Source organism: Ochotona curzoniae, unplaced genomic scaffold (assembly GCF_017591425.1).
Source record: "Ochotona curzoniae isolate NIBS_2020 unplaced genomic scaffold, NIBS_Ocur_1.0 scaffold_461, whole genome shotgun sequence".
Taxonomy (NCBI): Eukaryota; Metazoa; Chordata; class Mammalia; order Lagomorpha; family Ochotonidae; genus Ochotona; species Ochotona curzoniae.
In genome coordinates this window covers 11,437,466-11,454,126 of record NW_024467120.1, presented here as the reverse complement: position 1 = coordinate 11,454,126, position 16,661 = coordinate 11,437,466, and the positions used below count along the sequence as shown (strand labels likewise).

Below are 16,661 nucleotides of genomic sequence, written 5' to 3'. Positions count from 1 at the left end.
TTTGTACGACAGAACATTATTCAGCCATGGAAAGGAAATGTGGATCATTCTATAACATCAACAAACTTAAAAAAAAACATTGTGTAAAGTAAAATAAAACAAATTAAAATAAAAAATAAAAAGCCTATGTTGTCTGATTCCATTTGTTTTAAGTGGCCAACCCAGACAAGTCCACAGATGTAGACAGTAGATTAAGGGTTTGTAAGAGATGGGGCTGAGGAGTAGTTGCTAATGATATGGTATCTTTCTGGTATATTGAAATATTCTTAGTGGTATTCACTGAACAACCTTATGAACATACTAAAACTAAACTGTAGAGTTCAAAAGGGTAAATGTTATTATACATAATTACATTTCAATAAAAATGAATCTCACTTTGAAAAGCAAACACATTTCTGTTTTCTGAAATCTTATCTTTTTGCTTTAGTGAGATACAATCAGTTTCAAAACAATAAAACATTGGTTTCATCCTGTATTCACAGTCATGGGTACATATAAAGAAAAGGAAGGGAAAATGTACAACAATACTCTTTGAAAATTTTTGCTCGACTGAAGGCACAAGGCAGAGAACTAATTTGAGCCAGTTGGAAGACTGAATATCTGGAGTCTGCATCTGTATGGTCTTCTACAGTTTAAACCCATGTTGCCAGTCAGAACACACACTTGAGAAGGGCCTGTATATGGAGGAATTGGTCTGCATTTCAGAGATGGAAATAGAGGGGAAAACTCCCTGTATGTAAATGTTAAGAGACCTCGTTTCTCACTAGTTTCATAGTACTGCTATAGCAAATGGCTGTGAAAAAGGGAATTTAAAACACAGCAGCAAATTACCTACTAGAAGCGAATGCATGAAATGGACCAACTTTTGACAGGGGTATGCTCCTTCTGGAAGCCTTAGGGGAGAATTGCCACCCCACCAACCACAACCTTTCCTGCCAATACAGGCTACCACACTTTGGGATCATGACTCCCAATTCCATGTTCAAGGCTAACATACTGTTTTCAGATCTCTCTGACTCCGACACTTTTCTACACTTAAATAGCCCTTGTTACTACATTAGGCCCACTGAATAATGCAAAATAAAATCTTAAGGTCTGTTGATTAGTGACCTAAATTTTATCTGCAATTTTAATTCATCATAGTCATGTAGTATAAAATATTCACTGATTCCAGGCATTTATTCCACAAGCATCTTTATTCTACCTAACACAGTTGTCATGATGAAACTGGTTTTGGCATTATGCATTGTTTCATTGCCTTGCATTTATTTAATTCCACTTTTTAGTGGAATTCCACTGCATTAGTCCACAACTGCTCATCGAGCCCTCTTGTACAAAACACTCCACTGTATGGGAAATTACTCAACAGATTAATGTGCAGTCCTTATCCTGGAATCTAAGCAGTGTTGTCTCTATAGAACATTGGGACGCATGCCTGGTACATTTTGGTGGTCATGGTAAGAGATCAGGCACAACCAGCAATTTGTAAGGCAGGCCAGGGATGAGAGCTGTTCTGCATCACACAAAAATTTCCACAGCATGAATAGTTGCCACATGTTCTGCTTATTTACACAACTAACAATGTTTTTGTTAAGCATTCGTAATCTACTAATTATGTAAACTTTCCATATGATGTACTGAATTGCATTGACAGATGAATATACTTCACTTTCATTCAGAATTCTACCAATTCTACTTTATAAAATCATACCAAAAACAAGAACAAAGTTGTCAAAAGACCAGCCTCGGATAAGTCAGCATTTGAGCTTCCATATTCATGATAATTCCTCACCAGCTGTGAGCAACTGATCACTTCATTATGCTTTCACTGTGGTTGTATGCATGCACATAAAAATTATTTAAACTGCAGAATTAGCTCAAACTGATGCTCCTCTGTTAACAGCAGGCAGAGTGGGCTCTCCTAGCAAATTAAGATCTGCTTGTTCTGAACTGTATACAACTAAGAGTGCGTGGAACAAGACAGCACTGGGCTACCAGACTAGAAATGAAAGTTGGAGTGCACCCCAGGTGGCTGGAGGATTACCAGGCAAGATTTAGCTTAATATCTGGAAAACTGCAACTTGGAGACATACTATTCCTGTTTGATTCCAACTGAGTTGGAACAATCCCACAGGTTAAGCTGCTTATCACTGTGAGTTGGAGAGGCTTGGAGAAATCACATTTAATTATTGGCAGAGATTATAATACAGATGATTGCTCTCTTGCCAACAGACACAGCAGAGCCCAAACTGCAGTAGACATGCAAAAAAAGCCAAGCTTTAACCTCAAAATACACAGAGAACTAATGTTCCCTTCCCAGGTAATCACAGAAACCAGGAAAAGACCACAACTCAAACGCCAGAGCTCCTTTGGAAGTGAGAGTTCCATTGACCAGAAATATCCACTGCTAAATCTAAACATAATTAGCCAGAATTTGCTTCTCCAACACATTCACATATCAGCCTCTTCTCTCTATTCCTCAAATGCTGCCCCAGACCCTAGCTCTCAGCTAGACAGATATGAATCTTGCCTCCTATTTCCTTGCCAGGCAATATTGTAATAAGCCTTTTCTCAAAAGCTGGTGTCTGGCCCGGCAGCGTGGCCTAGCAGCTAAAGTCCTTGCCTTGAACTCACCGGGATCCCATATGGGCTCTGCTTCTAGTCCTGGCAGCTCCACTTCCCATCCAGCTCCCTGTTTGTGGTCTGGGTAAGCAGTCGAGGATGGCCCAGAGCTTTGGGACCCCGAACCCACGTGGGAGACCTGGAAGAGGTTCCTGGTTCCCGGCTTCAGATCGGCACACCACTGGATGTTGCAGTCACTTGGGGAGTGAATCATCAGACAGAAGATCTTCCTATCTGTCTCTCTTCTCTGCATATCTGACTTTGTAATAAAATAAATAAATTTTTTTAAAAAGCTGGTGTAATTGTATTGGCATCAGTATACAACAAATAACAAGCCTTTCACTAACACTTGTATTATAAACTGATTGCCCTTTATTCTTTCTATGTTATGACCCATACAGTTTATGAACTACCATAGCATTATGTGTGCAGATGGGGCTTTTGTGTGTAAAGATGATTTTAGTAATTAATGAGTCTTAGAACAACACAGTGGAAGGCAGCTATGCTGGCACATCTTCTGATAGTGACACATTCCAGCCTTCAAGGGCAAGGGCACTGTAGGCCTTTCAACTCTCACTAGCCCTGAGAAGTGCATAGCTGAATCAAGGTACCAGGTTGATGGGTGGTTTTAGTGCAGAGAGCAATGAAATTAAAAGTCTTGCTTTTAATCAAACTTTATCTTTTGAATGAGTCTTTCAGACATTTTATGTTTCCTTGCTAGATTTCCTCTCTCACACAGATCTCTGACCTTCATTTGAGATGATCAAGAGAACCAGGTGGGGGCCAGCATGGTGACTTTTCAGGCAAATTCTCTGCCCATAGCACTGGTATCCCATATGGTTTTGGTTGAAGTTCCAACTGCTCCACTTCCAATCCAATAATCCCAAGCTTACAAACTATCAAGGAAGGATGTCCCAAGTCTTTGGGCTCCTGTACCCATTCAGGAGATCTAGAAGAAGCTCCTGCCTCCCAGCATTGAACTGACCCAGCTCCTGACACTGAGACAAGTAGGGGAGTAATTCAATAGATGGAGGATGTGTGTGTGTGCGTGTGTGTGTGTGTGCGTGTGTGTGTGTGTGTGTGTGTGTGTGTGTGTGTGTGTGTGTGTGTAACTCTGACTTTAAGTAAAAGGAATAAAAAGAATCTAAGAGAGAGATAGTGAGTGAATCCAGGCAGCTAAGGTGAGACTATAAGATTGAAATAGTTTCTGTCTTACGCCTTTGGGAAAAACATTTTCTCCCTCTTTGGCTGATCTCTTCCTCATCAAAGTGGCCAACATTGATCATTAAGTTCCAAGCTGTCAATTTTCTGAATATCTTATATTTATTGCAAGGTTGTCAAAAATGGTATATGTGTTGCTGCATGTAAGTCTTTGTCGGTATCGTGTGTGTATATAAATATTACAATAGGTTAGATAAAGATCCTGGGGAAAACAGCTGAGGAAAAACAGACTCATAGCTCCAAGGGCTCAACAAGAAAATTATACAGTATGTTAGATTGACTTCATGGTCATCGGTGAGGAGAGATGCTTCCTGATGCATCCCATTCACAGATATCCTTCAAAACCTTGAAGAGAGCCCAGAAGCATAGCTTAGTGACTAATCTTCGCCTTGCATGCACCAGGATCCCATATGGGTGCCAGTTCATATTCCAGCTGCTCCACTTCCCATACAGCTTCCTGCCTGTGGCCTAGGAGAGCAATAGAAAAGGGCCCAAGTCTTGGGACTCTGCACCAGTGGAAGAAGCTCCTAACTCTTCCACTTCTCCTGGTTTTGGATTGGCTCAGCTCTGGTCATTGTGGCCACTTTGGTACTGAATCAACAGATGGAAGATGTTTTGTCTCTCCTTCTCTCTGTAAATCTGCCTTTCCCATAAAAATAAATAAATCTTTAAAAATTAAAAAAAAAAACCTTACAGAGTCAGCTTACAAGTGAGACTTCTGGGGTAGAAATTTGTGATTCTGGACTTAGACGAATATACTCTGAGAAACAAAGCTGCCATCTCATTGTGATTTGTCACATTAGCTCCTTGACATTGAAAGCTTGGCCTCCCTCCATGGAGTTCTTGCTCCAGCTATGCTGTTGCTTTTTACTTGTCACTGCTGCCCTCATCACTACCCAGTTTTGCCCTCATCACTACTCAGTTTTGATGCATCCCAATCCAAAAGTACCTGGGTTTATAGTTGCTCCTCTAGAAGGTTTATGGTTATAGCAGTGTATTCTAGATCCAATGGTTTTAACCTAATCACCAACTATAACCTCTTTTTCCTCTGGGTGGATAATTTCATGTCATTTCAAGTCAACTAGCTTTGACAAGGCGTATTGACACAGCAACCATATGTCCTAAAATCAGACTCACAGCATTTCTACTGGCACTGGGCCACTTCTGTGCTAATCTTTTCCTTTTTTACATCAAGTGTTCATATGCTTGGGGTCTTACTGTTGATATACCTACTCTCAAAGATCAGAGAACCATGTGGTTGGCTTTCTTTTCCCATGTCTTGAACTAATTGTTTAACATTCTCAAAGAGTGGGGATGGGACTTGGGATTTTTTTTTTCAGTAGCTTCCAAATTTGGGGCCATGGCTACATGACTATCAGGTTTTTGAGGGCAGGGTTGATTTATGATATGTCCCAACTTTTAAAAAATTGCATTGTAGGTCTGGCGTGATGGCCTAGCAGCTTAATCCTTGCCTTGCAAGTTCCAGGATCCAATTTGGGCATCAATTCATATCCCGGCTACTTTACTCCCCATCCATTTTCCTACTTGTGGCCTGGGAAAACAGTAGAGGCTGGCCCAAAGCTTTGGGACCCTCCACGAATGTGGCAGACCCAGAAGAAGCTCCTGGTTGCTGGATCCTGGCTTCAGATTCACTCAACTCCAGCCATTGCGGCCATCTGGGGAGTGAACAAACAGACAAGAGCTTTCTCTCTGTTTCTTCTTCTCTCTGTAAAATCTGCCTTGCCCATAAAAATAAATAAATTTTTAAAAATTTGCATTGTGCATTTTGTGGTAAAGAGTTTTCATTATCCTCATAAATGAATCTTTTACTCTAAGAGACTAAACACCTTGGCAGTTTACTTGGTAAAATGCATCTATTCTTTAGGATTCCAGGGAAAATGTGGTCTCCAATTTCCAAAGGAGTATTTGAAGTCACTAGACTATAGAGAAATATTTCTGAATCTAGAACATTGTTTCCAGGCTACGTACCTTGCCAAGTCATTAAGATCCAACCGACCATCTTTATTTTTGTCAAAGATCTTCATCTGAAAGGCAGAAGGGAAACATTGTTAGAAAAGCCTATAACTGGAATATGAATTTGGAAGACAGTAGATGCTTTGCTGTTTTGTCCATCAGATTCCATGCTTGCTTAAATGGGCTAACGAATCTATGTACCTCAGGAAGTAACTACATCTCAGCTTCTGTGTTAGGAGGATCAGAGTGCTTAAGTTAATAGTGACTTAACATGGCACAGGCTTATTTGAGGATCAAGATGAGCTGGGAGCTCCACTCCATGCTGTGTGTACTCTGAGACACCCACTGATAAAGCAGCTGTTATCCGGCAACATGCCTATTTGCCACAGCAGAGAGGTTGGCAGATTAAAATGTCACTGTCCAAAGCAAGCCCCTCGCCATACCTAGCTTCCAAGAAGCAGAGCCAAACAGTTCTACCATATGCTCCAGAGACAAAATGTAATTGTTTGTGGGATAGCACTGTTACCACAAGACAGATTCGTATTCTACTTAATAATTCTAACTTGGAAATCTATGTATTTGCTTTGAGGCAGGCTTTTCTGATATTACTTCACAAGATATCAACAAACAAGTCTAAAAAGTCTTTATTTTAAGCTCAGTTAATAGTAGAGGATGTTCATGTAACCGATGCACGCACTCTAAATCACCTTTTGATAACCTGTAATACCGTAATAAATGCTGCATGAATAGCTCTTATACTGTATTGTTTAGGGAATGATGACAAGAATAAAAATCCGTATGTGTTCAAAGGACTGCAATTTAAAACAAACCCAATTCTGATCCATGATTGGCTGGACACAATTATAGAGGGTTGATTATGTTATAGAACGCAGAGGAAATCTCTCCACCCCCCTTTTTTTTTAATGAAATCAAATGGAGTTCAAGTAGAAATCTTTCTTTCACACACTGTTTACATTATTAGAGCTGATTTGTTTTAACAAGATAGGAATGGAAAACTTGACATTTCTACATTAACCATGAATCAGGAAGACTGAACCAGTTTAGCAATACAAAGGAGATACCATCCTTTGCATGTGTGAGTTGTAAATTCAGTAAATTGAGACTTTGCAGCATTTTGATACTTCAAATTATTACAAAAGATTTCTATATAGGGAGTGCCTGTAACAAGGTGTACAACTCCTGGCAGCAGTACTGCCTCCTCACAGCAAATGCTGATTAAAGGCAGTTCCCGGGTAAGTGGCCAATCCTTCGAGAAGTGATGACCCCTGTGCAAGGTCCACAAAACAATCCCCAGGTGCTTGCTTGCATCAGTGCTGCCCACCTGACACACATGCTCCTTGACCCTCTGTGGCCTCAGGGTGGATGTCACTATGGCCATCAGCACACCGGGGTTCCTTGTTTACTGTGTGAAGCCACATAAGTGACTATACAGACCCACTGGGAAACCTGGGTTTCTTCAGGCTTATTTGATCTCTCCAGAGCTGCCTGGGAACATGGTCTTGTCAAGTTCAAAAGCAACTGATCACATGTAAAAAGTTTTGAAGATATCTCGGCTGAGTCACACAATGAAGAGTCTCCTAAAGCATTTGTCAGGACAACCATGAGAGGCAAGAAAGTCAAGGAGATAGTCCCAAACAGCTACAAACAAGGCCAAAAGGCAGAAGCAGCAGCTTTTGTGGCCAGGCCAGACCTGACTGCACAGTGTCATGGCACATCAATTAGGCCCAAGCTCTCTGCCACTTCCCAGTTGCTTATCATTAAAATTCCAACCCTACTGTTAGTCAGATGAGTTTGGAATGGGTGTTCTGTTTGGGGTACTGTCAAGCATGCTACCTACAGGTCTCTTTATTTCTCTTTGAGCAGCTGAGGACAAACTCACAGGAGTCACAACATGTTCTGAGTTAACAGCCAGGGTGTGGATGAAGTGATTGAAACAAGCTAAAATATTTGTCCCTAAGTTACTGAGTGTCGTTGAGCCAAAACATCCTTAAAAGCAGTTCATTCTGCCTGTCCTTGTGTGCTGAATGGAAGACAGATAGTCACACACACAGATCCTTGTCGCTGCTTAGAGCCAAAGATACAGATTCCTCCCTCACCACAGGAACTGCATGTATCAGCACACAGATGTCACTGGCAGACACCAGTTTAGTAATAAAAGTTAAACTGCATGTTCCAGGAAGTGTTCTGTGACCTATCCCTGGGTACCAAGAAGAATATCTAGCACAGTAGACATTCAATAAATATTGTTGGGGAAAGACAGATAACATTTGGTGCAGCCAGTAAATGCTGTTTGGGACATTTGCATGTCATATCAGCGTAACTGAGTTTAAGCCCTGATTTCATTCTCTATTACAGCTTCCTGCTAACATGTGTCTTGGGAGGAAGCAGGTAGCTGCTTAAGTAGTTGCATTCCTGCCAGCTAGGTAGGAGACCCAAACTGAGTTTCTGGATCCAAGCTGCATTTGGTCTAGCCCCACACCTGGTAAGCATCTGGAGAGTGAACCTTCATGAAAGATCTTTCTCTCTCTCTCTCTCTCTCTCTCTCTCTCTGTCTCTCTCTCTCTCTCACACACACACACACTTAGATAAATGCACTTGATAATTTTTTTAAAAATTTCATATTTGTTGGGTTAAAAGAAATACAGGTTTTTCTCCTGCTGCTTCTTCTTGGAACAGTTCCTTCCTAGATGGAGGGCTGAGGTATCTGAAGGAGGAAGTTGGGAAGATACTGTTCTCCAGCACAATTGTTGAGACATGGTGAAAGGACCTTAATCACCAGTCTCATTTCCATTACTAATTGTTTGACATTATTCATGCTCAAGCCACACGTTTTTTGAGTACAGACTATAAGAAAAGTGTGGCAGGCTCCCAGAAATGAAACCTGATGTCTTACCAATAAATTTCTTAAAATTCTGAGGGTGATAGTGTTTCCATTTCTTGGGCAAAAGATGCTTTGGAAAGTTATTCAATGTTCTAGTTAAACTGAAGAGTAGTGAAAAACAAGCTACCTTTAAAAATCCTGCAAAGTATTAAAGAGAAGCACCCCCTGAGTCCATGAGGAATACCAGCACAGAACTATTGATCTTCTCCACCTGTCATTTTTAGTCCGGTGTTGTCCACATAGGGTCTGCTTCCTCTTAGCCATCTAAAGCAACACTGGACAATCCTTTGCCCCTAATCTAAATGTTCCTTTTTCATTCATTCTTAAAATCAGTAGCCTCTTTTCAGGAGCAGTTCTGCCTCTGAGGAGTATAGCCAATCATGTTCTACAGCTCCAATCTGTGAAGAACTCACCCCAACTTACCTAAGCCTTCTTTTTGACACCAAGGTGATAAACAGTCATTGTGTGATAACAAATGAAAACTTAGTATCATGGAGACACAAATACTGGCTAGAATTTGATCACTTTGGCACTTGCCAAGACTCATTCAAAGTTACTGTACATCTCTTGAGCCTAGGTTACTTATACTCTTACCTGAACAAAACTTATATGAATCCTTTTTATAGATCCAGTTTATCACTGTCAACAGTATCATGCACACTCAAGGTGAAAAAATGCAAGTAAACCACCATTAAAAAGTACAATGTGCAGCCCCTCCCTTGCCTATTCTAGAAGCAAATAAACCCATACAGTACTGTATGTCCTAGAAATTCTGTAGACACAATGGTCATGAGAGTATGCTTTGTTTTCGTTAACAATTTCTGGTTACAACTCATGTAATCCATGGTACTTCTAAATGAATGACTGTGATTGGGATGTTCAAGATACAAAATAGGGTGGGGACCTGTTTGAACAGATGTAGAAGGGTTAGCTGAGGTGAAACGGAGGGCACAATCCCTGAAAACAGAAGAAGAAGGCCGATAGCAGAGGGATTCCCGGAAAACTGGACACGGAGAAAGAGCAGAGACAGAACAGTAATGCTAAAGTAATCATATACTCCAGCAGTGATCAGAGCTCCACCTGTCTCAAGGTAGGAATGGGAGTTGACTGGCACTCAGAAGGTAAACCCAGTCATAGAACTAACTGCCTGTCCTGCTGTTTATTTGATTTGACCATTAGCAGAAGCAAAATGGCCGAGCCTAGGCAGCTGGATGCAAAAATACTGTGGATTTCACACACAAACCAGACCTTCCTCAATTCCACATTTTGTGAATTGAGGAAAAGGTTCTGGGGCTAGAGGGACAACTGTGAGCTATACATGTGCTTAACCAGGATAGAACTCACTTCCAGCTCAACATTTTGATTCAGTCCCACCAGGAAGACAATACTGACTTGACATCCCAAGGCTTCCATCAAAGATGGGTTCTGGGGCCCGGCAGCGTGGCCTAGCAGCTAAAGTCCTCACCTTAAATCCACCGGGATCCCATATGAGCACCGGTTCTAATCCAGGCAGTTCTACTTCCCATCCAGCTCCCTGCTTGTGGCCTGGGAAAGCAGTCGAGGACAGCCCAACCTTGGGACCCTGCACCCGTGTGGGATACCTGGAAGAAGTTCCTGGATTCTGGCTTCTGATTGGCACAGCACCAGCCATTGCGGTCACTTGGGGAGTGAATCAGCAGACAGAAGATCTTCCTCTCTGTCTCTCCTCCTCTCTGTATATCTGACTTTCCAATAAATAAATACATCTTTAAAAAATATTAAAAAAAAAAAAACAAAGATGGGTTCCAGATTGTCCCCATACCTGATTACCAGCAGGTCTCGGCAAAAAGAGGAAAGAAAAAAAATCTGTACGACAGGCACCACTGACAACTAGTGATCTAGGACAGCTGGAGTCTCCATAATCCAGGGTGCTTCTGGAACCAGGAACAGAAGAAAGTCTGAGCAGGCAGTGGAGTGGCCAGGGCAAATTAAAAATTCAGTGAAAAACCTTCATAATAGAATGAGGAAAGCAGAAGAAAGAATCTCAGAAACAGAAAACACTTCCTGCAATAACTCTAAAATAGTTCAAGTGCTGGAAGAGGAACTGAATGGAATTAAAACACAAAAAATTCAGCAATTAAGGGACATCATATGTATGAGTTTTGAGAGTTACAGAGGTGCAGAAAGAGAAGCAGAGTTCGAAGATATATTCAATGAAATTATAATTATTGTAGCTTCTCTAATATGAAGAAAACAGAATATGGGGGGGGCACCGAACTCCCAATAGAGTAACCAAAAGTGAACCTTAGCATGACACATCATACTCAAGCTCTTTTTGTTGAACATTAAGGAAATGATACTTAAATATGCTCGTGAAAAAATCAATTAACTTATAGAAGAACCCCAATCAGAGTCAGAGCAGACCTTTCAGAGGACTCTACAGGCCAGAAAACAATGGAGTGACATATTCGAAATCCTCAATGGAAAAAAAAATTACCCCAGAACAACTTAAACAATGAAGCCTTCCTTTGTCTTTGAGAATGAAAGAAAATACTTTCACAGAGTTCAAAAAATTCCCCACTACCACACCTATCCTATAAATATCACTAAAAGATGTCCTACTGACAGAGAAAAGGAATAACATCTACCAAAACCAAAGAAAAACATGGAGAATGTCCTAACAAAATGACAAAAGACTAAATCAAACAATAAAAATCCCATTTCTAAAATGACAGGACCATATCACTACCTATCAATATTCACCCTGAATGTAAATGGCTGAAACTCATCAATCCAATGACATAGATTAACTGATCAAAAAACGAAACTCATCTATATGTGGTCTATAAGAGACATCAGCAAAACTATGTGAAAACTGAAAGTGAAAGGATGGAAAGGGATTTTCCAAAATAATTGGAAATCATGGTGATGTAGTCATTCTTATATCAGAAAATTAGACTTTCACATAAAAAGCATTAAAACAGATGAAGAAGGAAATTACATAATGATCACAGGATCTGGTCAGCAAGAAACAATCACCACAATAAATGCCAGGGCACCTAGCTATATGAACAAATATTAATAGGTAAAGGGTAGACTAGACTCCAACACCATAATAGTTGGGGGGTTAACACCATGCTAACCTTAATGGACACATTAATAAGACAGAAACTCAATAGGAAACGCAGAGCTCATTCAGAAAATAGAACACATGGACTAAATTGGCATCTATACCATTTCATCCTACAGATGCAGAATATACCAAATTGAACCATGACACAACCAATAATCTAAACAGCCCTATAACCAGAAAGAAGACTGAATCAGTAATTAAATCCTTCTAAACCATGAAAGGTCATGGACCAGATGGCTTCACTGCTAAATTCTACCAAACGATTCAAGAAGATCTTACCCGAATCCTCCACAAGCTATTTCAAAACATTAGAAAAAGAGGCAATCCTTCCAAACTGTTTCTATGAAGCCAACATCACCAGAGAGAGAGACAAGACAGAAAGAGAACTACAGACTGATATCCCTGATGAACAGATGAAAAGGGCATCAACAAAACACTGGCCAACGTATCTAATAATAAACAGAACAGACATTCACCCAGACCTGGCATGCAGGGTTGGTTTAACATATATACACATCAATAGATGTGCTATACCACACCAATAAATTGAAAAATTAAAACCACGCAATCATCTCAACAGATACAGAGAAGGCATCTGATAAAAATTCAACACCACTTCACACTAAAAATCCGAAATAAGATAGGCATAGAAGGAACATTTATGACACAATCAGAGTAGTATATGAAAAACCCAAATCAGCATCATACTAAATGGGTAAAGCTTACTGGAGGCTTTTTCCAGTAAGACCTGGAACTAGACAAGGATGTCCACTTCACAACTGCTATTCCACATAGTACTGGAAGCCTTTGTTAGAGCTAGTAGGTAAGAAAAAACAAAGAATTCAAATCAGAAATGAAGAATTAAAATTATCCCTGTTTGCAGATGAAATGACCCTTTTTATAGAACGAAATGACTCATCAGCAGAGTATTGGCAGTCACAAGAGAGTTTGCAGGTTAGCAGAATACAAAATTAATGAACATAAATTGATGACTCTAGTATACACAAATAGATCCATGGCTGAGAAAGACCTCATGAGCACATTTCTCCTTAAAATAATGGAGAAAAATCTTAAATACTTTGGAATTAACCTAACTAAAAATGTGGGAAACCTCTACAATGAAAATTACAATGAATTTTTAAAAGAATTAGGAGAAGACACTAAAAGATCCAAGAATTTACCATGTTGCTGGAGCAGCTGGATCAACATCTTCAAAATGTCTATATTACTGAGAGTAATATACAGATTCAGTGTGACCCAATCAAAATCCCGACAACAGTCTTATCAGAAATAGAAAATATGATGGGAAAATTCACCTGAAACACAAACTCCTCCTCCTCATGGCTTTTGAATCCCTGCATGCTGTGATCCCATTCTCCTTCAACTCACTCTCCTCCACTTCCTTAAAGCACTCTGCACTTTGGTCATCCTCTAAGTAACTTGTTGTCTTCGTGGGAATGCTGCTTTTGTTTTTATGTCCACATCTCCACAATGCCTCCATTGTTAGACACCTGTTGTTGATTCTTTATTGTGGCTTTTCATTTAAGGAGATATATAGTAATTGTGTAATGAAGACTATCATACCCAGATGTGAGGATACAAAGCAATGTGCATCTCTACTTCCAGACAAAGATGGACTCACAATGAAACTGTTTACTATATCTTGACAATAGGATGCTGGACTCTCTGCCATTGTCCATGCCCACAATGATGGACATATGATTGTGTATGAAGAACTATACTATAGTAATGATATAGGGGAATTTTGTGAGGGCAGGAGGGAATTGGGAAGGGAATTGGGAGGGAAATCCCATGTTCTATGGAACTGTATAATAAAATGATAATAATAAAAAGAAGTAAATTTTAAAAAAAAGAAGTTTAGAGAAGTGGCCTGAGTTACATAAACACATTGGGGAGGGACAGTACTTTGTTAATATTTAAAACTATGAGCTTGGCTGAGTTCCCCCAGCAGTGAGGGTAGAGATGGAAAAAGAAGACATCTCAGACCAGAGAATCAGATGCATCTCATTAATCTGGATCAGAGAGGCAAATATCAAGACCTAATGATGCAAGAAGACAAGAGACCAGCTAATTTAAACCAGGCATAAAGGGTAAAATACAGGATTGAGGCCAGCGGGATAGCCTAGTGCCTAAATCCTCCACTTGCACATGCCAGGATTATGGGTGCTGGTTTATATACCGGCTACTCCACTTCCAGCTCCCAGCTTGTGGCCTGGGAAATCAGTAAAAGATGGCCCAAGGCCTTGGGACTCTACACCCACATGGAAGACCCTAAAGAAGTACCCAGCTCCTGGCTTCAGAATGGCTCAGCTCCGGCCATTGCAGTCACTTTTAGAGTTAATTAGTGGACAGAAGATCTTTCTCTATGTCTCTCATCTCTGTACATCTGAGTTGCAAATAAAAATAAATAAATCTTTAGAAAAGTACAATGGAGTATCAGAAAGAGGGAAGGAAGGAAGGAAGGAAGGAAGGCAGGCAAGCAGGAGAAAGAAAGAAACTGTCACCTGGGGAAATGCTCATCACTGAGTGTTTATGCCCTGCTAGAAAAAGCACATCCATGTTGTTCCATCTCCCAGGCAGTTTTGGTCTAATTTCCCTTTTCATATTATTTAGTCAATTGCAGGGTAGAACCTACTAGAAACTGCTCCTCACTCCTGGGGATTCTCCCAATTCCCTCCAATACTAAACACATCTTAGGTTCTTAAACTTCATTTTGCATTGTATGAAAATAAACACAGTAAGAAGATCAAATCTTTCCTTAACTGATATCATCTCCTGAGATTTGATTCCATCCTTGGCACCAGATTTTCTCGTATCCATAGGATTTGCAAGCTGCCTAGACCAAAGGTACGTTCTAAGCCATCATCATCAGGCATAGAAAATACTACGAACAATGCCAACACCACAGAGAAGTTTCTAGAAATAATATATCAGGTTAGGGTCACAAATTTCTCTCAGCAAAATATGTCTAAGACTATTCACGCCAAGGTGCTCAAGAACTCTAGGGGACAGACCTAGTGTGGCAAGTGGATTAAGCTGCCACTTGGGATACCTGCTGGTTCCACTCCTGGCTACACTGCTTCTTATCCAACTTTCTGCTAATGTATCCTGAGATGCAGTAGATGATGACTCCAGCATGGGCAGGGAAACTTTGTTCTGATGAAGATAATTTGGATATTGTTAATGTCATTCGTGGGCCATACAAATTATCATTTTAGGGCCAGTGTTGTGGCATAGTGGGCTAATTCTCCGCTTCTGACATTCCATATGGACACTAGTTCTAGACCCGGTTGCTCCATTTCTGATCCAGCTCCCTGGTAATGACCTGGGAAAACGTCAGAAGGCAGCCAAGTGCTAGGGCTCCTGTACCCATATGGGAAAACTGGAAGAAGGTCTGTGCTCCTGACTTTGGACTGGCCCAGCTTCAGCTGTTGCAGACCTGTGGAGAGTGAACCAGTGAATCAGCAGATGGAAGGTTTCTCTCCTCTCTCTCCTCTCTCTTTCTCTATAACTCTTCATTTAAAATAAAAATTTTTAATGTTTAAGAAATTATCAACTTAAAACTTAGCCTGTCAACTTTATTGAAGTTTGACTTTCACAGGTGGTTGCATTGGCTGGATCAGACCAAATGATTCCATGGTCTTTATATGGCCTGTGGGCTGGACATTCCTGACCCCTGTTCTAGTGAATGGGCCCTTGCCAGCCACAGGAGAAACATGAACAGAGATCCCAGGCTACAGGCTTGAGCCTGGCCCAGCTCTGGCTGGTTTAGGTTTTGGGGCCGCCTGAACCAGGAGATACAAGATTCTTTATTCCATTGCCCACTCCCATGTCCTCTTCCTTTCCCCGACCCCTACCTCTTTCTCTCTCTCTCTCTCTCTCTCTCTCTCTCTCTCTCTGCCTTTCAAGTAGATGGAAAGAAATAAGAGAGATTTCCTTACATAATAAATGCAGAAACCCTTTTAAGTCTTAGCCAGCTAATTTAGTGCTGGAAACTTGTGAACTTTTGGTAAGAATGAAGCACCTATCTGGAATGAGAGGAGGCTGGAGAAAGGCAAAAGACAGAGGAACTAGACCCATGTAGCTAATGAGTACCGAGAAACTCCTCAAGTCTAGATCAAAACAGACTATCAGGATAAGCTTGCAAAAGGCAGCTTCTCCTACTTTGCCATTTTTGAGGAGCTTAACACCAGAATAGCCTGAGGATTGCTTGGGATGGGGCTGCTGTGAGTGGAATGTGTAAAGACAGCATGGACCAATACTTCAATAAGAACCCAGGCTACCCTCCCCTTGCCCTCCCAGGGACCAGCTGCTATTAATCCCATTGTATAGAGCAGAGAACTGAAGTCAAGAGCCTAATTCTCCCACATCTCAAGCAAATGGCATAGGTGAGAAACCAATGCCTCCTCTGTCTGCAACTCCACTGCACCAAATACATGACTCAGATGAGCATCTAGAGGCAGCATCCACAGAACCATGTGGCCCCAACTCTCAAGGATGTGCTCCCTTGCCTCTAGGTGACTTTGATTGACACTGACTTACAGTCCCTTGTAACTGGGGAATCTGATGTTGACTGTACTTTCCCCTACATCGCTCTCCAAGGACAGGTGACCAGCCCTCACTCTGGAGTACACACCCAAGAGAGAGACACAAGCAACTGATTTTCAACCAGTGTTTCCTGAGTTATGATTTCCCAATGTATTTGCTTCTTCTGCCAATGATTGTTCGGATTCACTCCACTTCAGACACTGGTTCGGGTACTGGGGAGGTAGTGGGCAGTTGTCCGCCAACCCCGGAAATAACCGGGCT

The 16,661-nt window shown here is 41.0% G+C and overlaps 1 protein-coding gene across 1 annotated transcript in view; it reads right to left on the bottom strand.

Moving 5' to 3' along the window:
- Nucleotides 1-16,661, bottom strand: part of SCGN (secretagogin, EF-hand calcium binding protein) — a 41,468-nt gene that overhangs the window by 10,996 nt on the left and 13,811 nt on the right. The window contains exon 7 of the mRNA XM_040967687.1: nt 5,833-5,888. Within this exon, the coding sequence (XP_040823621.1) occupies nt 5,833-5,888 (56 nt within the window). The remainder of the gene's footprint in view (nt 1-5,832; nt 5,889-16,661) is intronic.